The 26,240-nt window shown below is 40.5% G+C and overlaps 1 protein-coding gene across 5 annotated transcripts in view; it reads left to right on the forward strand.

The window, feature by feature from the left end:
- Positions 1–26,240, forward strand: part of LOC136866905 (gastrula zinc finger protein XlCGF46.1) — a 108,698-nt gene that overhangs the window by 47,740 nt on the left and 34,718 nt on the right. For all 5 annotated transcript variants that reach the window (XR_011017951.1, XM_068226894.1, XM_067143999.2 and 2 more), the window contains one exon: positions 5,645–5,724. Coding sequence is in view for 4 of the 5 variants with exons in the window: in XM_068226894.1 (XP_068082995.1) it covers positions 5,645–5,724 (80 nt within the window). In the remaining variant the exon portion in view is untranslated. The remainder of the gene's footprint in view (positions 1–5,644; positions 5,725–26,240) is intronic.

The following is a 26,240-nucleotide window of genomic DNA, read 5'->3' on the forward strand; positions in this document are numbered from 1 at the left end:
AATTGCGCTCAATAGTTGGGCATAAGGAAATAATAATAATAATAATAATAATAATAATAATAATAATAATAATAATAATAATAAATACAAGACTGACAAACCGGATCAATACCTTCTTTCAGCAGAAGAAAGACTATGAGGCTTGGAGAACTGAACTCTGTGGTAGCAAGAAGATTACACCACATATTATTTGGTACATTGTCTGTTTGTGTACACGTTCAGTTTTCTGGGTTATGCACACGCCCACCTGCGTTCCCGTCTTCATTTTCTTCAATAATGTCATCTAATTCTTCGGAATTACTAATGCTAACGTCACTTGAAGGAAATTCAGTATCACTTTCATCGGAAAAACCGTCATTGACATCGCTTTCCTCCAAAAGACGTAATATTCGAGCTTCATCCGACTCGGCCATGACGTTGACTTTACCTTCACTGAAGCTTTACGCGGCAATTTACTCGATCGTATTTAGACTCTTTGGCGGCAAAATACGTAGCTGAAGGGCAAAGATAGCTGAAATAAGATTACCAACATCTCATAGACATGTTGGGATTGCAAAAAAATATCGATATGTATCCTTGGAAACCTCAACAAAGCAATAAAGAGGGTGGACGGAAATTTCCGTCATTGGATTTATGGCAACCCGCGGACAATGACGGAAATTTCCGTCATTGCAAGGCAATGGGTTAAAATACAGTACAGTTATCAATCAATTACCTGAAAACAAGCCATAAAAAAAATGTTCAGCACTTTTGCTGAAGGCTGCGGTTCCTATAGATTGGACTAATTTCGAGGGGGAACATTTCTTGGGCTTGTTTTCATAAAGACATTAAAAATGACAGAGTATCATTGTTATTCTAGCATCAGCCTGGTCAGCCTGTGTGCCACCTAACTGCATGGTGAAATAAAGATGTACCATGTTTGTTTATCATGATTTAATGCTATTCTGAAAGGAATAAATTTGATTCCCTCCCTATAATCCGCTGAATGTTCCTATCATCTGCATGAACCATGAGTTGCCGATACATTTCAAGCAATATCTGCAGTGAAGGCAAAGGTATGCATTCTAACTCTTAGAATAACAGAGTAAAGATCCTCTTGTATTGTCGTTCCAACCATTACTATATCATTCAATGAAATATTGTTAGATATTGTTTTTGTAGGTGAGCTACTAAGCTTAAAAACTGGATGATGGGGTAGATAATAGCTTCCACCTTCATTCCCCGACCTTAACCATTTGCCCCATGGCCTCTTACTCATGAAGAAAGTTACTCGTGGTTAAGTGAGGGCTGCCTACTGAAACGCAGTTCTAGTTTAGTTAGTCTTGACATGGCATGATTGAAGGAGTTTCCCAGAACCTCAGGTTTCTGCTTGAGGGGTAAGCGAACTTTAAATCTACCTGTAAAATCCCTAGTGGTATTCTCTGTGAAGTGCCTTTCGGTGGCTCTCTCTTCTCTTGTCATGACTGGGGGTGTAATCTCTTCTGTTTCCCAGAACTACTGTAGCTGGGTGTCTAACCTATCCTCTGACTTCAAGGAACATGTGATTAGAGTAAGAAGTTTCTCTTCCCTCTGATGGGAGTGTCCAGCAATAATTCATCCTAGTTCATTGTCTTGAAGAATAGGATAATCTGGTGATCGAGTTCTGCGACCAAGTTTCACTAATGAAAAGAAATGTTCTGCGCCTGTTAACAACTGAGTGTCACCTGGCTGGAATAACTTCGGGTCAGCGAGGTTCAAGTCAGTGAGCAAGTTCCAATGCTCATGTTGAATATAGAGCTAACCACTCTACCCCATCAAGTGCCGAAATTATGGATAGCGGAAGCCTTTACCTTTCATCCTTCCAATGGCCTTCATGGCTTTTACGGAGATAACTTTACTTACTTACTTCATGGCTCTACGGTCCTTTACGGACCTTGGCCTCCTTGATGACATCTCCCTAGTCGTCCCGATCTTCAGCATGCCTTCGCCACCTCCTGACTTCAACGGTCCTCAGATCAGTCTCCACATCATCCAGCCATCTCATCCGGGGCCGACCTCTCCTTCTCCTGCCCCCAGGGTGCTCTGTCAGTGCCTTCCTTGGAAGTCTTCCCTCCTCCATCCGTTGCACATGCCCCAGCCATCCAATTTATTCTCATTTTGACTGAGGTCACCAAGTCCAGCTCCTTACATATTAATCTTATTTTTCATTTGTTCTGATTCTCCATAAATATCCCTCCTTCAACGATCCAAATATCTTCCTCAGTACTTTCCTTTCCCACACATTTAATCTTCTCTCTGTGGCCTCCGTCAATACCTATGCTTCGATCCCATACATAAGTACTGGTTTAATTATTGTTTTGCAGAGAGTCAGTTTAGAAATTTTTACTTCTCAGAAGAGGGTACAGTGCTCTGTAGGATCTGTTGGCAGCCTTAATACGATTTACAGTATCTGTCTCAACTTTATTTTCTGATGTTATTACTGAGCTTAGATATACTGCTTCAAAGGTGTAATCATCCACTTGGGAGTTTTTCGGTGTTCCTTCCACTTCTCTTCGTTATCATATAGGCTATTTAGATTTAGCCTCACTTATCTCTAAACCCAAAGATGCAACCGCATCTTTCGTAGTAGCTTACCCGCTGCCCTATTTTCTTACTCATTATTAAACCAACTCCTGCATTTCCCCTGTTTGATTTGAGTTGATAATTCGGTAGTCGCCTGACCAAAAGTCCTGTTCTTCCTGTCACCGTACTTCACTTATACCAACTACACCTAACTTTAGTCTATCCATCTCCCTTTTCAGATTCTCTAATCTACCACAACAATTCAAACTTCTAACATTCCACGCTCCGACTCACAGAATGTCAGTATACTCTTCCTGATGATTGCCCCCTCTCGTGTAGTCAGAGATTCGAATGGGGGACTAGTTTACCTCCAGAATATTTTACCCGGGAGGAAGCCATCATCAGTACATCATTCATATAGAGAGAGCTGCATGTACTCAGGAGTTAGTTACGGCTGTAGTTTCCCGTTGCTTTCAGCCGTGTAGCAGTGTCAACACAGCTAAGTCATGTCGAGTATTATTACCCTAAATTTTTTAGATCTCACCATTACCAGGCGTTCTTTTGAATACAAAATCTATAGAAAACTGACACACACAGGCACGACCATCAAACACGACTCTGAACATCCTCCCAGTCATAAAAGAGCTACATACAATAATTTAATACAGAGAGCATGTCCAATATAGAATGTAAACACTATACGCAAGATCGCATCTTATAATGGCTACAACAAATGTTTTAACACCAACCCAAGACTAAATTACAAAAAGAAACACCCAAAACAAAAACGTATGCTACTTTCACCTTTAACTCTGACATCTTCCGATTAACCAATATTTTTAAGAAAAGAAATGTCAATATTGCCTTCAAAACTAACAGTAGAAATTTAGATACGTTCTACAATTCCAAATCGGTTAATGTACAAAACCCATTCGATAGATCAGGTGTATATAGGTTTCATTGCAATGACTGTACCAGTGTTTACCTTGGACAGACTGGGAGATCATTTAATATCAGATACAATGAACATGTCAATGCCATAAAATATAGAAAATTTTCAGCAATATGCCAACACATACAGAAATACAAAGACAATTTTTACCGTATCAGCAAGGACTTGGACATCACCGAAACAATAAATAAAGGCCCACTCTTGGACCTAACGGAGCAATGTTACATTACTCTAGATCAATATTACAATCCCAATTGCAATCTAAATGATATTTCGGAAAAACCTACAATTTTATGTGACATGCTTATTTCATTGATTAATAGTTTAAAAATTCCTAAAAATCAATCAGTACATAAAATATTTCGTAGCGCGCTAGCTTACTATCCCCGACAAAGCCCACGCCCCCTGACACACAGATACACGCGACTGCAACCTCTCCTATTTCCCTTCCCCTACATAATACGCCCCGCCTCACAGCTGAGCCAGGTGGCTGGCGTTTGACATTCAGCATTTGTTCCTCACTCTCTCTACACGCTGTTACATTCAACCTGAGGTGAGTTTCATATCTTTAATTCTTTCCTATAGTACCGCGTTTCATTCTCAATAACTCATACTCAATTTACAATTTCCTTTTTAGGTCCATGCTGGTTCGAGATTAATACTAATTACTGCCCAGTTACACCTGGCATATAAAATAATATTCAAGATCTCAACCATAGTTTCGGCCTCAGCCATACAGTCATTTATCTTGAAAAAATACTTACGAAGCAGGTTCAAATACTAAAATAAGATTAAACTTATTAGAAGACTGCTACTCCTTATATTAGTCAAACATAGACTGTTTTGTCAATAATTTTTAAGAAAGAAGAACCTGTATATATTATCAAACAGTATAAGTCACATATCATGAGGAACCAAAAAAACTGTGCTTTAATAGTGGCAGATGTTTTCTAGAATCATCTATCAATTTTATATGAACTTCCTGTACATCAACTACACCAAATTATAGATTTTTCAATCACCTAAAAAACAATTTTAGACGCACCAAATAATACTAATTTTTAAAAGAGACATGTTACTTGTATAATACAATGGATCAATGTTATCTAGCCATTTTTAATGTTTTTCATGTAGAATATGACTTGCTGTTAAAAACTGTTGGTTAAAATGGCAAATGCTTTGTAGAATCACTTATCAACTTTATATGAATTTCTTGTACATAAGCTACACCAAATCATAGACTTTTTCAATCATATACAAAATAATTTCAGACGTATTAAATAATACTGTATTTTTTTTCAAAACAAGACATATTATTTGTATAGTACAATGGGTCAATGTTATCTAGCTATTTTTAATGTTTTTCAAGTAGAATAGGACTTGCGTTAAAAGTATGCCAAGCATACATTCTATACTGTGTCTATAGCATATTTTTACTTTCTTGAATGTTCCTTGCTGTAAAACTTTCAATGGCTGATGATGGCATAGTGGATTGCCGAAACCGGTCCAAAGATGTATTTTACAATAAGTTAAATAAATATGTGATGTTCTAAACAGACCATTATGATAATGTATTGAATAGGTGGAACCTTTAGCTTTACCAAGCATTGTAAAAAAAGAAATTGTTACCTTGAGTACCGTAGCGAGCACAGGTGTTTGTTCTTTGTCGAGGAACCCAGCGGGAATACTCCAACTGGTGGATAACTGTGTCGCACTACCAACAGAGATGTCAAGTTCAGCAGCGAGCTCGCACGTGGGAGATCAGACAGCTTTCTTCGACCTTGTTGTGATGATAAAGCACGCCTCACCCAATGACTCACCATGCTTTTGTCCATAGACATTCAGGAAGCACCTATGAATACTTTGTTGCCCTGGTTTCTGCCAAAAGAAACTCAATAACTGCTCTGTATTTTGGATGCACCTTCATTACAGATGCCATTATAGCACTGCAACCTGGCGGTAATTAATGAAACTGTACGAGATGAAGCGGGAATATTCAATGTTATCCCTAAAAAGTACAAATTTATTAAAACCGTAGTTGGCTGAGATATTGGTCGCCCCTCATCAGCTCTCCTTTGCTTATTTATATATTTTTGTTTTGTTATGTCCTTACTCTGTTTTCTTTTTACTTTTCTTATTTCTTACTTACAGCCTACTGCAGCCATCAAGGATGAAACAATCATAGAACCCACAACTGTGGAACTGGTCCCAAGATTCAAAGAAGAAAACAGGTAATTATAATCAAGTTGTACACCCCTAACACTAGCCCCTCTGTACACTATTCCAGTTCAGTAGTACATTAGCTCCTCTGTACACTATTCAGTTCAGTTGTACATTAGCTCCTCTGTACACTATTCCAGTTCAGTAGTACATTAGCTCCTCTGTACACTATTCCAGTTCAGTAGTACATTAGCTCCTCTGTACACTATTCCAGTTCAGTAGTACATTAGCTCCTGTGTACACTATTCCAGTTCAGTTGTACACTAGCTCTTCTGTGGACCAGTACAGTTTAGTTGTACACTAGCTCCTCTGTACACTATTCCAGTTCAGTTGTACACTAGCTCTTCTGTGGACCAGTACAGTTTAGTTGTACACTAGCTCCTCTGTACACTATTCCAGTTCAGTTGTACACTAGCTCTTCTGTGGACCAGTACAGTTTAGTTGTACATTAGCTCCTCTGTACACCAGTACAGTTATACCAGTTGTAAAATTCTAAATTCCCACGGAGGGAATTAGATATTTTTCACCAATAGGCCATGTCAAGAACATATCAGATGTAAGGCTTTTCAGGCGTTTGCTCTATTAACCAGCGTTTTGTCTTAAGCCTGACACTAGACTCATCAGAGTGGGATGTGTCAGACCCTACCCACTGACGCTGGGTGTATGCAGGTGAACTTATCAGAAGCCTATATAAGAGGCACAGTCTGATAATTGCATATGGGAGATAAAACTCCACAATGGAATTATTGCCCGCCTAGCAATTCCGAACAGAAAATTCTTAATTCTCATGGAGGGAATTAGATATTTTCCACCAGTAGGGCATGTCAAAAACATATCAGATATAAGGCTTTTCAGGCGTTTGCTCTATTAACCAGCGTTTTGTCTTAGGTCTGACACTAGACTCTTCAGAGTGGGATGTGTCGGACCCTACCCACTGACGCTGGGTGTATGCAGGTGGACTTATCAGAAGCCTATATATATGAGGCACAGTCTGATAAATGCATACAGGAGATAAATCTCCAAAATGGAATTATTGCCCGCCTAGCAATTCCGAATGGAAAATTCTAAATTCCCATGGAGGGAATTAGAGGGAGTTAGATATTTTTCACCAATAGAGCATGTCAAAAACATATCAGATGTAAGGCTTTTCAGGCGTTTGCTCTATTAACCAGCGTTTTGTCTTAGGTCTGACACTAGACTCTTCAGAGTGGGATGTGTCGGACCCTACCCACTGACGCTGGGTGTATGCAGGTGAACTTATCAGAAGCCTATATAAGAGGCACAGTCTGATAATTGCATACGGGAGACAAATCTCCACAATGGAATTATTGCCCGCCTAGCAATTCCGAATAGAAAATTCTAAATTCTCATGGAGGGAATTAGATATTTTCCACCAATAGAGCATGTCAAAAACATATCAGATGTAAGGCTTTTCAGGCGTTTGCTCTATTAACCAGCGTTTTGTCTTAGTCAGTGGGCAGGTTTTGACACGTCCCACTCTGAAGAGACTAGTGTCAGACCTAAGACAAAATGCTGGTTAATAGAGCAAACGCCTGAAAAGCCTTATATCTGATATGTTTTTGACATGCTTTATTGGTGAAAAATATCTAACTCCCTCTAATTCCCTCCATGGGAATTTAGAATTTTCCATTCGGAATTGCTAGGCGGGCAATAATTCCATTTTGGAGATTTATCTCCCGTATGCAGTTATCAGACTGTGCCTCTTATATAGGCTTCTGATAAGTTCTTTATTTAATGTTAAGAATTTCATTCTTCAGGTTCCGTATTGAATCAAGATTCACAATAAAGAAAATAAAAGATAATATCCCCCTTTTCAATACTATAAATTACTTGAAAATTTACATTTTTGTTAAATCATCACGTTTTTTGTACATCTTGTATCGGTTTCGACAAGATTCCATGTCATCATCAGCCAAGGACTAATTACACAAAGACAAAATACATTGATCATGACTCCCGTAGTAATATCACAGTAATAGTTCAGGAAATATACATGATAAAGCTAAAATGATATTTATATATACAAGCTGATTGTCAGTGAGATAAAAATGGTTGTTTTTCTATTGGGTGTACACCTTAGTATTACTAATTAAAAGAGTGACTAGTTAAAAGAAATTAATTCTACTTGTAGCAAAAACAATTATCAGCCTTTGATCTATGTTTCCTCGATCTGTTGAACATTTGGATTCATTTTATGAAGGCTTTATGGCGATGTTTGACATATTAAAAGAAGTGAACAAACACTTAGAGTGAATACGTGCACATTAAAAAGTAAAATTATTCTAATGGGGCTGCAACTTGGACTTAATAAATGAAGAATTTTAGTGCATTGTCCAATGTAACCAATGGATTAGTTGTCACTGCAAGTTGATATTGACAAGCAAAGTGTCCATTGGAAAGTTCTATATATCGGTTTATACTCTGATATGTTTGTTTATATCATATTAAGGAGTAGGTTGAAGATAGTAAAGTAGCCGGGATTCTTGTTGAATTGGTACTTGAAGAAAGGCTCTTATGATGCGAGTTGTAAATACATAAGTTGATCTAGAAAGGTCCTGAACCAAGACGGAACCTATAAGAAAAAGAGACCCGATTTAGAATTACGTAAACACGGAAAAAATATATTATGAAAGGAAAAGGAATAGAAGACTCACCTCATGTGCCAAGTTGATAGCAGATGTAACGGGGAGGAACTGACAGACTAAATGTCGAGGGACGGACCTTCGGACGGGATGGGGAGGGGTGGAGTTTCTAAATGGGAGGAAGGGGAAGCGCGGTAGAGGCGGGGCTATAATCGGGTGGGCGCGGATGGCGGTAGGGGTAGTATGTAAATGTGTTATGTATAGTTTTGAAGATTGATTGATTTTTGGGTATTTTAAGATTATTCAATATTTTAATAAACGTATCAAACAAAATCATAGGTTTTTCAGAAAGGTCATTGAGATTAAAGTTTGGATTATGGTACTGATCAAGTGAAATATAAAATTGTTCACCTGCATACACCCAGCGTCAGTGGGTAGGGTCCGACACATCCCACTCTGAAGAGTCTAGTGTCAGACCTAAGACAAAACACTGGTTAATAGAGCAAACGCCTGAAAAGCCTTACATCTGATATGTTTTTGACATGCACTATTGGTGAAAAATATCTAATTCCCTCTAATTCCCTCCAAGGGAATTTAGAATTTTTCATTCGCAATTGCTAGGCGGGCAATAATTCCATTGTGGAGATATATCTCCCGTATGCAGTTATCAGACTGTGCCTCATATAAGGCTTCTGATAAGCTCACCTGCATTCACCCAGCGTCAGTGGGTAGGGTCCGACACATCCCACTCTGAAGAGTCTAGTGTCAGGCTTAAGACAAAACGCTGGTTAATAGAGCAAACGCCTGAATGGCCTTACATCTTATATACCAGTTGTACCGGTAATTACTGGTACAAGTAAACAAGAACAACAGATAGCAAGAAACCATGAAAAACATTAAAAGAAAGCAGCAAATACTCTCCAAAGCTCAGTAACGGCGCAACTTAGATCGTAACCTAAAGATTCTTCCCGGTAATAAATATTGGAGGGAAGAAAGAAAAACACTGTTGTTTAAAAAACTAGATTATTTAATTACTGTGATAAGAAAATTTACATATGGTAGTAAAATAAATGGATAAAATTTAAAAGGTGCAAATGCACAAAAATCATAAGTTTAATTACCTGAGTGGTAAATTGGTTAAGAAAATAAACTTTGAAATTAAGTATCAGTTAATAAATTGATTAACTAAATTAAGCTTAGTTGAAAACAAAGGATACCTTGAAACCAGGGACGCCCTCAAAATTAAGAAAAATCTAGAAAGGTGAACTTGAAATCAGATCAACTAACATTTCCAATAATGTCCGTGGGGTAATTTCACTGTTCGCCACAGAGGCCTGAGTAATTACCTTAAACTACAAGGATAAACTTTTGTATTACTAATTTAAGAAAAAACTTCTTTCTTCAGGAATAAATTTTGTATATAAGGTGAAAATGTATTAAGGTGAAAATGTATTAAGGTGAGATCGTGAGATTCTCCCCTGAACCAGATCGTGGTAAGCGTAACTTGAAATAAATAACGTGCCCGGAAAACATACATCAAAACTGAAGGCACTCACCAAATAAACTGACATGAAATAGGGAATCAAACTACCCCAAAATACACCTCATGAAGAATGGAAGAACAAAATAGCATACGCTAAGTTAACTCTCCAGCCAAAAATTTAGAATTCAGTCATATTTAATTAGAGCAAGCAGCTCAAATCAAATAGAGTGTGCACACGTAAAACCAGATTGGCACAATGGCTTCCAACTAAAAGACACGCACGTCACGGATTAAAACCAAGGCAATTATCATCAATCAGTTCACAATAATCCCAAACAATCGTTCCCACGGGTGACAGTTGCCATGGAAATGTCAACAAGAAACAGCGTTATCGGAGCATTAAAAGAAATTTCACCAAAGGAAAGGAAGATACAAAAAAGGTTAAATTAAAGCAGAAAACAGATTCCGATTCACAGAGGTAATCTTGCGATCTCATACCATCTAATAGATGCCTATACCTTTTTTAAATTACATCACTCCTAACTCCATTAACACCAACCAAAACAGAAAAATCTTTTAGTCCCTTTAACATTTCCCAGAAAACTTTTACTTCCACCAAAAATCGGTTAAACAGTGCAGTCAGTAGGCCAAAACTTTTGAAGTTGTGAAATTTCCAAGTTCATTCGAAACAAAGGTCTTTTAGAAATGGTGATTGTAGAACAGAATAATTTTCACTCGTCAAATTAAGGTTCCAGACGATGCCATCCAGCTCCATGGTAAAGGGATATCATAGTTGACTTACTTTTCATCCATGAGAAGAAAACTAACGCATGGCGTCAGTTTGAGATGCAGCTTACTTACATTCTTGTAGCACACTATTTAAGCAGGAAAAATAATGGACATCCATTCCAAAAAGAAGATAATAATAAATTATAAAGGAAAAGTAAAGCACTTCAGGGCCTTAGCCCATATCCATTGCATATCATTCAGACATATCTAAATAACAAGTTGCTCTTTCAGAGAGCCCACGCACAAAGCTTCTAGTCATCTTGGAGCTCGACAATCAGCTCAGTTCACGCTACAAGGCAAGCTGCAGCAGGAGCGGGTAGGAGAGCGAACGAACCAGACATGAGGCTCACTCTCAGGCTGGTCCGAGGCGGACCAATAGATAACAGGAATTAATTGTGAATTATATCATATATAAACATTTGAAGTTACTCTGCAGACGGATGGAAAACAGCTACAGTAAGCGATCAAAGTCGCACAGGAAATAAAATTAAAAGCGAGTTTGGAATAAAATTCCAAAGTGATACAAATTTCAAAGGCAAGTCACCGAAGCCTAAAATGTTGTGGAGAAAGGCTAAAAACATGTCCCCACTGGAACAGCCTCCCTCCAAAAAGCACAAGGTAATCTCCTTCCATGTACGTTGATCCAGAAACAAGCTAAAATTTGAATATAATAAGTCCATAAGAAATAATGATCACTTCACCAAAAGCCATCACGATATATCACTAGAACACCCAGTTTCAATCACTAATATCATTCACAACTCTCAAGAGCAGTTCAATGTTCAGTGGACACCACATTCACAACAGAAGATCATGACATAAACCATCTAATACAGTTGTTACATATTGACCCTCCTTTGCAGTCAATGAGAAAAATTCTGTTTCACTTCCTCAATTATTTCCATAAGGAGTTACTTATTTTAATATAATTTGAACCAAATCAATGTTTATCAGATAATTTTCACCTTTCATTAATTACCCAAGTTCATTTACTACCAGAGACACACTTTTTTCTTCAGCACATGCAACAATTTAGAGTATAATAAAATCCGAAATTAAGCTTGCAATTCAGTTACTGTAGAACATACAATCATTACTACTCACTGCAGGATATCTTAATTTTAAATGCCCTTGAAAAAAATTCACAACGCGTCTTCAGTAGTTGTTTCCTTAAATCCTTTTTACCATTTAAATATTCTCGGCAGTACATTAAAATAAAAATTTCAGCTCAGATATTATTTATCGGGTTTGAAGTAGCAAGAAATGCAGCATCCTGTTTCATCTCAAAATTAAATTAGCGTAACCACAAAATAAGAATGCAAAAGAGCAAGAAGGGGCAACAAGAAAAGATAGACTAAATTGGTGAATCCCATCTAACAGGATAACAAAGATCCAAATATCAGTTTTAAATTTAAATCTTTAAGGTACAATCGACTGAGCTAGGACCAGAGCATACCACATAAGAACATAGGGGTTACAGGAGGTGCAATTACAAGAGCAATGTGCAAAAAGAAAAATTAACACATAAGTATACCACCCACAGAAAGGAGAACAATAAAAATAAGTGCACAACTCCAAAGGACTAAAGAAAAGAGTAATTTTTGACACCAGGTTCAATCAGCAATCAAACAATTAGGTTCTGATTCTCCACACAACAGAAGTTCATCGCAAGTTAGCATCAAACAGTACTCCAACGTACCACAAACACAGAGTTAAATAACAGCACCCACCAGAAAAATTAATTTTGGTAAACACTTCAAGGCTAGGCCTACATCGCATGTATATTCAAAGCATAGTCGGAATCGACCACAGCACTAGCCTTCAAAGAAATCTCCTTTACCTACAACACATGTTTGACATCAACTGTAAATAGGCTGGAAGCTGGCAGCAAACGCTTCATTTGGAATCTCCCGGGGAACCCTTGTCACGTGTTCTTGGATACCTGCTACACTAGTTTAAAAAAATATTACTACAATTTTATTAGCATCAACCTATTCAATACAATTGAGTTCCTAAAGTATTGAATAGATTGATCCTAATAAAATGTTAGTAATAATTTTTAAACTGATGTACACTTCAGTATGGACCAGACATGAAATGTGTAACTTGTATCTTGCTGATTGCCTTTCAGGGTTAATTTAAGATGGGTGAACAAAAAATCTGCCAGCGCCAAACCCACAGAATACGGAGGGGTGGAAGAACAGTCACCCGGTGTTCAGCGAAAAATTGGGTCATGCGGATCGCGGTGTGCGGACGGGCATTGCCGTGGAGGAGCTTCCACTGTCCAGTCCGGTACAGTTCAGGCCCAACCTGTCTGATGCATTGCAGTAGCCGTTTCAAAACTCCTTTGTAGAATTTTGCGTTGACAGATGTACCCTGGGATACAAATTCATGATGATTCAAAACATTGCTGTCAAAAAAGGTGATCAGAATTGTGTTAATCTTGGACTTTGTGTGCCGACTTTTCTTGGGAGACAGAGAAGATGCTGAACACCACACCATTGACTGTCTCTTGGTCTCCCGATCATACAGGTAGTACCACGACTCGTCTCCTGTAATGATGGTTTTCAACACCTCCGGATGTTGGTCACAAACGTGAATGAAATCTCCTGATGTTTCTATCCGAGTTTGCTTCTGTTCTTCGGTCAGCTTGTGCGGTACAAACCGGGCACAAATCTTCCGCTTTTTTTTTTCAAATGCTCTTGAACATTGGTCCGTACACTGTCCTTGCCTACACCCACTTCATCTGCTGTCATTCGTAAGGGCAGTCGCCGATCATTCGCAATAATTTCTCGCACTCGTTCGATGTTGTCTGGAAATGTGCTTGTGGTTGGTCGACTCGACCGTGTCTCGTCCTCAACACCTTCCTTCTCATCTCGAAAGCATTTAAACCAGTCATTGCACGAGCGTGGTAAACTAGCACTAACATTCTGTTGCCATTTTCCCTAGGTGGAAGCAAAACTTCATGTTAATGCGTCGCTCCATTGTGCAAAGACACGAGTCCTCACGCTGACTCTGTGCGATGTGTTGCAGCGTTCAACTCCGTATAACTATATCGAGTTGACCGATAGGGGGCACTTGGTGTCATATCTCGCAATGCATATGCGCGAGCGCATCGTCTGAGTTAGCATGGTGTACAACCTAGGCGACCATTCACCAAACTTTTAAGACACAGGTTGTATTTTTCAGAGATTGGCCGTGTTAACATCGAAAGGGACATGACTAGGCCAGCTGTTATCCTGTGTAGTTTTGACCTGCGCTTAGTTAAAGCCAGTGCAGATTGTCATGAACGTTCTATCAGAATTGGTTTCTCTGACCATAGTTTTGTGTTTTCCTATTGCCTTTCAATTCTTTCATCACACTGGTTTGTCCCCCTTCACCTTTTATATTGATATAAAGTTGAGGGAAATCTTTCTGTTAAGTATAATGTCCACATGCATTGGTTTCAGTAATGTAAGTCTTGAGCTGGAAGTGTGTTACTCCATGTTAACCTTACCTTTAAAATTATTTGGTCGATCTTTGTACTCTTAACACTAGTTTCAAAAAGGCTAAAGTTTTTGATACACTGTACCATCTATAAAAGTCAATGTAATATCTAAAATTTCACATTACCACAATTATCTTTGTTATTAATACAGTTGTGTTGAAAATACCTTGTCTGTTTTTAATACCCATGTCACTGAGTAACGATCTTGTTAGTGTATTTTGTCTTAAATTTGAGATATAATTAGCCATCCCCAACTGTGACAAACAGAACTAAATTGTGATATGTAACTAAGTCTAGACATTCAGACTTGAATGTGCTTGTTCATATCCTTTTTGTACTTACTGCATGGATTTTTACCTCTAGGCTGGATCCAATGTGCGTAGGCTTTCACTGCATTTTGGTTGATACCTTCTGTTGTGTGTGGCCAGCTCCATAGTTTGAATGTTTTCCTTCAATACCATGCTTCTCAGTTCTGATATGATTAGGCTCTTTAGCCGCACCTTGGTAAAGTAAGGTTTGCCTTTTAACGTGCGACATATAGGTGGAGTCAATTTAACACTGTGACATGGGGATCACTCAATTAACAACAACATTAGCACACTAGCATGCACAAAATTAAAATTAAGATAACACCATGGCTAGGTAAATAATAATAAGATACCCAGTACTAGATTCAGGTTAGGTTAAGAACAACACACCATTCAGTTACAGCCACAACACAAATTCCACAATGATGTCACCAACCCCAAGGGAATTAGAACAGTAAATATTAAATCAACATGTAAGAACAACAAAACTTACCTCAATCAGTAAATGAGTGGAGAGGAAGCTAGGAGTTGATCATGCAAGGTGACCTCTATATCAGTACCAACTTACCAAGTTTAATACCGAAGTTTGTCTCAAAGGATAACACAGTTCTAGGAAACACAAATTTAATAAAGGAGTGTAAGGTTACAAGGTTGAATGACCTGTGATGTTTTTTTTAAGGATACTTGATAAGAAAAGAAACAAGTAATTAGTAAAATTAACAGGGAAATAAAGAAAGAAATGAAACCACTACCTTAGTATGGTGAAAAACCTAAATGTATCACATGAGCTGAAAACCGTACAAGGAAAGCAAGGGCGGAATTCGCAAAACTAATTAAAGAAATGCGATGTTAAAACAAGGACTGATGATATAGTCATTGACTCTTAAAGGTCAATGCAATCCAATGAAGTGAAAACTCCCAAATTCAATACTTCATATTATTTCAAAATCAGCAGAATCCAAGAATTGACACAGAACGTCAGCCAGCGAGGTGATATTCAATAAGTACGGTATCACCTTACAATGGTCAGGCCTAAGTTCACAGTGAGGAGAGCACACTCCTTAATGCAATATTTCCATAGATAGAAGGTACAGATAACAACAGTGGCTATCGCAGATAATCCACAACAAGACTAGGATTAAATCAATAATAGGTAATTAAATATCCATCCAGAATATGCAAAGTAGATCACACTTGAAATCGGGAGCAACGTGTCACACCACCAAATCAAATCAGACTGAATTCAACATCACACAATAGTCACCAAGACAATTGGAAAAATAATGACATGTGGACAAACCATCAGACAGTAGTCACCAAGACAGCCGGAAGAATGACGACATGCAGACAAAACATCAGAGAGTAGTCACCAAGACAGCCGGAAGAATAATGACGTGGATAAAACATCAGAGAGTAGTCACCAAGACAGCCAGAAGAATGACGACATGTGGATAAAACATCAGACAGTAGTCACCAAGACAGCCGGAAGAATGACGACATGTGGATAAAACATCAGACAGTAGTCACTAAGACAGCCGGAAGAATGATGACATGTGGATAAAACATCAGACAGTAGTCACCAAGACAGCCGGAAGAATGACGACATGTGGATAAAACATCAGACAGTAGTCACCAAGACAGCCGGAGGAATAATGACATGCAGATAAAACATCAGACAGTAGTCACCAAGACAGCCGGAGGAATAATGACATGCAGATAAAACATCAGACAGTAGTCACCAAGACAGCCGGAAGAATGACGACATGTGGATAAAACATCAGAGAGTAGTCACCAAGACAGCCGGAAGAATGACGACATGTGGATAAAACATCAGACAGTAGTCACCAAGACAGCCGGAAGAATGACGACATGTGGATAAAACATCAGACAGTAGTCACTAAGACAGCCGGAAGAATGACGACATGTGGATAAAACATCAGACAGTAGTCACTAAGACAGCCGGAAGAATGACGACATGTGGATAAAACATCAGAGAGTAGTCACCAAGACAGCCGGAAGAATGACGACATGTGGATAAAACATCAGACAGTAGTCACTAAGACAGCCGGAAGAATGACGACATGTGGATAAAACATCAGACAGTAGTCACTCAGACAGCCGGAAGAATGACGACATGTGGACAAAACATCAGACAGTAGTCACCAAGACAGCCGGAGGAATAATGACATGCAGATAAAACATCAGACAGTAGTCACCAAGACAGCCGGAGGAATAATGACATGCAGATAAAACATCAGACAGTAGTCACCAAGACAGCCGGAGGAATAATGACATGCAGATAAAACATCAGACAGTAGTCACCAAGACAGCCGGAAGAATGACGACATGTGGATAAAACATCAGAGAGTAGTCACCAAGACAGCCGGAAGAATGACGACATGTGGATAAAACATCAGACAGTAGTCACCAAGACAGCCGGAAGAATGACGACATGTGGATAAAACATCAGACAGTAGTCACCAAGACAGCCGGAAGAATGACGACATGTGGATAAAACATCAGACAGTAGTCACCAAGACAGCCGGAAGAATGACGACATGTGGATAAAACATCAGACAGTAGTCACCAAGACAGCCGGAAGAATAATGACGTGTGGATAAAACATCAGACAGTAGTCACCAAGACAGCCGGAGGAATAACGACATGCAGACAAAACATCAGACAGTAGTCACCATGACAGCCGGAAGAATAATGACGTGTGGACAAAACATCAGACAGTAGTCACCAAGACAGCCGGAGGAATAACGACATGTGGATAAAACATCAGACAGTAGTCACCAAGACAGCCGGAAGAATAATGACATGTGGATAAAACATCAGACAGTAGTCACCAAGACAGCTGGAAGAATGATGACATGAGGATAAAACATCAGACAGTAGTCACCAAGACAGCCGGAAGAATAACGACATGCAGACAAAACATCAGACAGTAGTCACCAAGACAGCCGGAGGAATAATGACATGCAGACAAAACATCAGACAGTAGTCACCAAGACAGCCGGAGGAATAATGACATGTGGATAAAACATTAGACAGTAGTCACCAAGACAGCTGGAGGAATAACGACATGTGGATAAAACATCAGACAGTAGTCACCAAGACAGCCGGAAGAATAACGACATGTGGATAAAACATCAGACAGTAGTCACCAAGACAGCCGGAAGAATAATGACATGTGGATAAAACATCAGACAGTAGTCACCAAGACAGCCGGAACAATAATGACATGTGGACAAAACATCAGACAGTAGTCACCAAGACAGCCGGAAGAATAACGACATGCAGACAAAACATCAGAGAGTAGTCACCAAGACAGCCAAAAGAAGAATGACATGTGGATAAAACATCAGACAGTAGTCACTAAGACAGCCGGAAGAATAACGACATGTGGACAAAACATTAGACAGTAGTCACCAAGACAGCCGGAACAATAATGACATGTGGACAAAACATCAGACAGTAGTCACCAAGACAGCTGGAACAATAATGACATGCAGATAAAACATCAGACAGTAGTCACCAAGACAGCTGGAACAATAATGACATGCAGATAAAACATGAGACAGTAGTCACTAAGACAGCTGGAGGAATAACGACATGTGGATAAAACATCAGACAGTAGTCACCAAGACAGCCGGAAGAATAACGACATGTGGATAAAACATCAGACAGTAGTCACCAAGACAGCTGGAACAATAATGACATGTGGATAAAACATCAGACAGTAGTCACCAAGACAGCTGGAAGAATGATGACATGAGGATAAAACATCAGACAGTAGTCACCAAGACAGCCGGAAGAATAACGACATGCAGACAAAACATCAGACAGTAGTCACTAAGACAGCCGGAGGAATAATGACATGCAGACAAAACATTAGACAGTAGTCACCAAGACAGCCGGAGGAATAATGACATGTGGATAAAACATCAGACAGTAGTCACCAAGACAGCCGGAAGAATAATGACATGCAGACAAAACATCAGACAGTAGTCACCAAGACAGCCGGAAGAATGACGACATGTGGATAAAACATCAGAGAGTAGTCACCAAGACAGCCGGAAGAATAACGACATGTGGATAAAACATCAGACAGTAGTCACCAAGACAGCCAGAAGAGTAACGACATGTGGATAAAACATCAGACAGTAGTCACCAAGACAGCTGGAAGAATGACGACATGCAGACAAAACATCAGACAGTAGTCACCAAGACAGCCGGAGGAATAACGACATGCAGACAAAACATCAGAGAGTAGTCACCAAGACAGCCAAAAGAAGAATGACATGTGGATAAAACATCAGACAGTAGTCACCATGACAGCCGGAAGAATAATGACATGTGGACAAAACATCAGACAGTAGTCACCAAGACAGCTGGAACAATAATGACATGTGGATAAAATATCAGACAGTAGTCACCAAGACAGCTGGAACAATAATGACATGCAGACAAAACATCAGACAGTAGTCACCAAGACAGCTGGAACAATAATGACATGTGGATAAAACATCAGACAGTAGTCACTATGACAGTCGGAAGAATAATGACATGCAGACAAAACATCAGACAGTAGTCACCAAGACAGCTGGAACAATAACGACATGTGGATAAAACATCAGACAGTAGTCACCAAGACAGCCGGAAGAATAACGACATGTGGATAAAACATCAGACAGTAGTCACCAAGACAGCTGGAACAATAATGACATGTGGATAAAACATCAGACAGTAGTCACCAAGACAGCCGGAAGAATGACGACATGTGGACAAAACATCAGACAGTAGTCACCAAGACAGCCGGAGGAATAACGACATGTGGATAAAACATCAGACAGTAGTCACCAAGACAGCAGGAAGAATAACGACATGTGGATAAAACATCAGACGTAGTCACCAAGACAGCCGGAAGAATAATGACATGTGGATAAAACATCAGACAGTAGTCACCAAGACAGCCGGAGGAATAACGACATGTGGATAAAACATCAGACAGTAGTCACCAAGACAGCCGGAGGAATAACGACATGTGGATAAAACATCAGACAGTAGTCACCAAGACAGCCGGAAGAATAATGACATGTGGACAAAACATCAGACAGTAGTCACCAAGACAGCCGGAAGAATAATGACATGTGGACAAAACATCAGACAGTAGTCACCAAGACAGCCGGAGGAATAACGACATGTTTATAAAACATCAGAGAGTAGTCACCAAGACAGCTGGAACAATAACGACATGTGGATAAAACATCAGACAGTAGTCACTAAGACAGCCGGAGGAATAACGACATGTGGATAAAACATCAGACAGTAGTCACCAAGACAGCCGGAAGAATAATGACATGTGGACAAACCATCAGACAGTAGTCACCAAGACAGCCGGAGGAATAACGACATGTGGATAAAACATCAGACAGTAGTCACCAAGACAGCCGGAGGAATAACGACATGTGGATAAAACATCAGACAGTAGTCACCAAGACAGCTGGAACAATAATGACATGAGGACAAAACATCAGACAGTAGTCACCAAGACAGCTGGAACAATAACGACATGTGGATAAAACATCAGACAGTAGTCACCAAGACAGCTGGAACAATAATGACATGTGGATAAAACATCAGACAGTAGTCACCAAGACAGCCGGAAGAATAATGACATGTGGACAAAACATCAGACAGTAGTCACCAAGACAGCCGGAGGAATAACGACATGTGGATAAAACATCAGACAGTAGTCACCAAGACAGCTGGAACAATAATGACATGAGGACAAAACATCAGACAGTAGTCACCAAGACAGCTGGAACAATAATGACATGTGGATAAAACATCAGACAGTAGTCACCAAGACAGCTGGAACAATAATGACATGTGGATAAAACATCAGAGAGTAGTCACCAAGACAGCTGGAACAATAACGACATGTGGATAAAACATCAGACAGTAGTCACCAAGACAGCCGGAGGAATAACGACATGCAGACAAAACATCAGACAGTAGTCACCAAGACAGCCGGAGGAATAATGACATGCAGACAAAACATCAGACAGTAGTCACCAAGACAGCCGGAGGAATAATGACATGCAGATAAAACATCAGACAGTAGTCACCAAGACAGCCGGAAGAATAACGACATGTGGACAAACCATCAGACAGTAGTCACTAAGACAGCCGGAAGAATAACGACATGTGGATAAAACATCAGACAGTAGTCACCAAGACAGCCAAAAGAAGAATGACATGTGGATAAAACATCAGACAGTAGTCACCAAGACAGCTGGAACAATAATGACATGTGGATAAAACATCAGACAGTAGTCACCAAGACAGCCGGAGGAATAACGACATGTGGATAAAACATAAGACAGTAGTCACCAAGACAGCCGGAGGAATAACGACATGTGGATAAAACATCAGACAGTAGTCACCAAGACAGCCGGAAGAATAATGACATGCAGACAAAACATCAGACAGTAGTCACCAAGACAGCTGGAACAATAATGACATGTGGACAAAACATCAGACAGTAGTCACCAAGACAGCCGGAGGAATAACGACATGTGGATAAAACATCAGACATTAGTCACCAAGACAGCCGGAAGAATGACGACATGTGGATAAAACATCAGACAGTAGTCACCAAGACAGCTGGAACAATAATGACATGTGGATAAAACATCAGACAGTAGTCACTAAGACAGCCGGAGGAATAACGACATGTGGATAAAACATCAGACAGTAGTCACCAAGACAGCCGGAGGAATAACGACATGTGGATAAAACATCAGACATTAGTCACCAAGACAGCCGGAAGAATGACGACATGTGGATAAAACATCAGACAGTAGTCACTAAGACAGCCGGAGGAATAACGACATGCAGACAAAACATCAGACAGTAGTCACCAAGACAGCTGGAACAATAACGACATGTGGATAAAACATCAGACAGTAGTCACCAAGACAGCTGGAACAATAATGACATGCAGACAAAACATCAGACAGTAGTCACCAAGACAGCTGGAACAATAACGACATGTGGATAAAACATCAGAGAGTAGTCACCAAGACAGCTGGAACAATAATGACATGCAGACAAAACATCAGAGAGTAGTCACCAAGACAGCCGGAGGAATAACGACATGTGGATAAAACATCAGACAGTAGTCACCAAGACAGCTGGAACAATAATGACATGTGGATAAAACATCAGACAGTAGTCACCAAGACAGCCGGAGGAATAACGACATGTGGATAAAACATCAGACAGTAGTCACCAAGACAGCTGGAACAATAATGACATGTGGATAAAACATCAGACAGTAGTCACCAAGACAGCCAGAAGAATGACGACATGTGGATAAAACATCAGACAGTAGTCACCAAGACAGCCGGAAGAATGACGACATGTGGATAAAACATCAGACAGTAGTCACCAAGACAGCTGGAACAATAACGACATGTGGATAAAACATCAGACAGTAGTCACCAAGACAGCTGGAACAATAACGACATGTGGATAAAACATCAGACAGTAGTCACCAAGACAGCTGGAACAATAATGACATGTGGATAAAACATCAGACAGTAGTCACCAAGACAGCCGGAAGAATAATGACATGCAGACAAAACATCAGACAGTAGTCACTAAGACAGCCGGAACAATAATGACATGTGGACAAAACATCAGACAGTAGTCACCAAGACAGCCGGAAGAATGATGACATGCAGACAAAACATCAGAGAGTAGTCACCAAGACAGCTGGAACAATAATGACATGTGGACAAAACATCAGACAGTAGTCACCAAGACAGCCGGAAGAATGACGACAAGTAGTATAATAGACGGGTTCTGCCGCCTCCTCCTCCTCCGGCTCTCGGGAGAGGCCTCCTCCTCCCGCGGGAAATTTGAATTTTGGCGGGAGATTTGAATTTGTAAACAAAGCCACGTGCTTCTTGACAGCTGTCATCGACAACAACGCATCGCTAACCTCAGTACTGCCATCTTGACGGGCCTAAACCTCACTAGTGCCAACTTAACCTAACTAGCATGAGGTAAACAAACCCACGTGTTTTTTGACAGCCACGTGCTTTTTGACAGACAACAACGCATCGCTAACCTCAGTACTGCCATCATGACGGGCCTAAACCTCAGTAGTGCCAACTTAACCTCACTAGCATGAGGTAAACAAAGCCACGTGTTTTTTGACCGCCACGTGCTTTTGACAGATTTGTAAACAAAGCCACGTGCTTTTTGACAGACAACAGCGCATCGCTAACCTCAGTACTGCCATCTTGACGGGAATAAACCTTAGTGGTACCAACTTAACCTAACTAGCGAGAGGTAAACAAAGCCACGTGCTTTTTGACAGCCACGTGCTTTTTTGACAGCTGTCATCCACCATCTTTAAACCACAAAGCACTGTGCTGCCCTCTATATCGCAGTAGCTGCAAAATTCGTCACCTGTCATCGGCAGTGCTGCCATCTTGACGGGTCTAAACCTTAGTGCTACCAACTTAACCTCACTAGCGTGAGATAAACAAAGCCACGTGCAGCTGTCATCCACCATCTTTGAGCATCGTGCTGCCCTCTTTAGCTACTTACCTTTGAAATGTGGTACGTTATCCGCCATCTTGCATCCGAAACCTCAGTGCTGCGCTCTATGTAGTGGCGGCAAATTCCATGTGCTCTTGTTTGGAAACAAAGCCACGTGCAGCTGTCATCCACCATCTTTGAGCATCGTGCTGCCCTCTTTAGCTACTTACCTTTGACAGTTGTCATCCGCCATCTTGCATCGCCAACCTCAGTGCCGCACTCTATGTGGTGGCGGCAAATTCCACGTGCTCTTGTTTGAAAACATACTCACATGCTTTTTTGACAGCTGTCATCCGCCATCTTTAATCCAGAGAGAACAGTGCTGCACTCTTTAGCTAGATACCTTTGAAATGTGGTGGCGGCAATTTGAAAAATTCTATGTGCTCTTGTTGGGAAACAAAGCCACGTGCTTTTTTTTTGACAGCTGTCATCCGCCATCTTTAATCAATAGAGCACTGTGCTGCGGGCAATTTCGTTAGCTGTCATCCGCCATCTTTAATCCAGAGAGAACAGTGCTGCACTCTATGTGGTGGCGGCAAATTCCACGTGCTCTTGTTTGAAAACATACTCACATGCTTTTTTGACAGCTGTCATCCGCCATCTTTAATCCAGAGAGAACAGTGCTGCACTCTATGTGGTGGCGGTAAATTCCATGTGCTTTACAAACCTATGTGCTTTTCTGACAGCTGTCATCCGCCATCTTTAATCTAGAGAGAACAGTGCTGCACTCTATGTGGTGGCGGCAAATTGAAAAATTCCACGTGCTCTTGTTTGAAAACATACTCACGTGCTTTTTTGTCAGCTGTCATCCGCCATCTTTAATCACCGTGCTGCCCTGTGACGGCAAATTCCACGTAGAAACAAAGCCATGTGCAGCTGTCATCCGCCATCTTTAATCACCGTGCTGCCCGGTGACGGCAAATTCCACGTAGAAACAAAGCCATGTGCAGCTGTCATCCGCCATCTTTAATCACCGTGCTACACTCTATGTGGTGACGACAAATTCTAAATGCTTTACAAACCCATGTGCTTTTCTGACAGAGCTGTCATCCACCATCTTTAATCACCGTGCTGCCCCGGTGGTGGCAAATTCCACGTGCTCTTGTTTAGAAACAAAGCTTTTAATCCAGAGAGAACAGTGCTGCCCTAGTGGCGGTAAATTCCACGTGCTCTTGTTTGGAAACAAAGCTTTTAATCCAGAGAGAACAGTGCTACCCTGGTAGCGGTAAATTCCACGTGCTCTTGTTTGGAAACAAAGCTTTTAATCCAGAGAGAACAGTGCTACCCTGGTAGCGGTAAATTCCACGTGCTCTTGTTTGGAAACAAAGCTTTTAATCCAGAGAGAACAGTGCTACCCTGGTGGCGGTAAATTCTACGTGCTCTTGTTAGTTCGTGATTTAAAATCTAAGCTAGCTGTAAATCCCCGATTCTCGACAGATTCTTAATCCGAGTTGTCAGGAAAGGCAACCAAGAGCTTAGATACTACTAGTTTGCATCAGGGAGGGCGACTAGTCTTAAAACAAATTCTTGCGATTTAAAATCTTAGTCAGGAAGGGCATCCGGCCGTAAAACAATAGTTCGTGATTTAAAATCTAAGAATTGCATCTAGCTGTAAATCCCCTATTCCCCGTGTTAGACGTTGTAAAACAGATTCTTAATCTGAGTTGTCAGGAAGGGCAACCGGTCGTAAAACTATGAGGTTAGATACTGCTAGTTTTGCATCAGGAAGGACAACTCAACACATTCATGTGATTTAAACACATTTTTATCCCCAAGAGAATCGAACCCGAGACTACCGGGTGAGAGGCATGCATACTGTAGGCTATAGATTCGTTCTACAGTCCTCGAAGTATCGGCACAGTCATTCTGAGCGAGTTGTGTGGAATGCATGTGTTAGCTGAAATTGTATACGTATCTTCCGCCTCGACCTTGAGCGAGGACACTGATAAGCGGCTTGTAACTCGCGAACGTCTTATTATGTGAGTACTATTCAAGCTCTTAAAACACAGTACTAATTAAGGTTGTAAAATATTCTGAAATAGTCCACCTCTGTAGTGCAGTAGTTAGCTGCTACCCTCGGAGGTCCGAGTTCGATCCTGCACGGTACCGGCATGTAGGCTTCTCCTGGTGAAGGAGCTTGCACATGGTTTAACGCCTCCTATCAACAGCCCTTACTTAATGCTGGCTTTTTTGCACACCCCGCCTCACACCATACGACCGGCTGCCCTTCCTGACTAGGATTTTAAATCGCAGTATACGTGATAAATTTGTTGTAGCGGGTTTTATAACTAGATATCCCGGTACCGATACATAGCCTACTCCCGACTAGAAGAAGCCTGCACAAGGCTTATTGCCTCCATCCGACAAATGAATCACCGTCAAGTCATGTACTCAAAAAATCATTTTCGAAGGAGTCTGCACAAGGTTTAACGTCCCCATCAACAGCCCTTACTTATTGCTAGCTTTTTTGCACACCCCGCCTCACACCATAGTTTTATACGACCGGCTGCCCTTCCTGACTAGGATTTTAAATCGCAGTATACGTGATAAATTTGTTGTAGCGGGTTTTATAACTAGATATCCCGGTACCGATACATAGCCTACTCCCGACTAGAAGAAGCCTGCACAAGGCTTATTGCCTCCATCCGACAAATGAATCACTGTCAAGTCTTGTACTCAAAAAATCATTTTCGAAGGAGTCTGCACAAGGTTTAACGTCCCCATCAACAGCCCTTACTTATTGCTAGCTTTTTTGCACACCCCGCCTCACACCATAGTTTTATACGACCGGCTGCCCTTCCTGACTAGGATTTTAAATCGCAGTATACGTGATAAATTTGTTGTAGCGGGTTTTATAACTAGATATCCCGGTACCGACACATAGCCTACTCCCGACTAGAAGAAGCCTGCACAAGGCTTATTGCCTCCATCCGACAAATGAATCACTGTCAAGTCTTGTACTCAAAAAATCATTTTCGAAGGAGTCTGCACAAGGTTTAACGTCCCCATCAACAGCCCTTACTTATTGCTAGCTTTTTTGCACACCCCGCCTCACACCATAGTTTTATACGACCGGCTGCCCTTCCTGACTAGGATTTTAAATCGCAGTATACGCGATAAATTTGTTGTAGCGGGTTTTATAACTAGATATCCCGGTACCGATACATAGCCTACTCCTGACTAGAAGAAGCCTGCACAAGGCTTATTGCCTCCATCCGACAAATGAATCACCGTC

The sequence above is a fragment of the Anabrus simplex genome, chromosome 3 (genome assembly GCF_040414725.1).
Source record: "Anabrus simplex isolate iqAnaSimp1 chromosome 3, ASM4041472v1, whole genome shotgun sequence".
Classification (NCBI taxonomy): domain Eukaryota; kingdom Metazoa; phylum Arthropoda; class Insecta; order Orthoptera; family Tettigoniidae; genus Anabrus; species Anabrus simplex.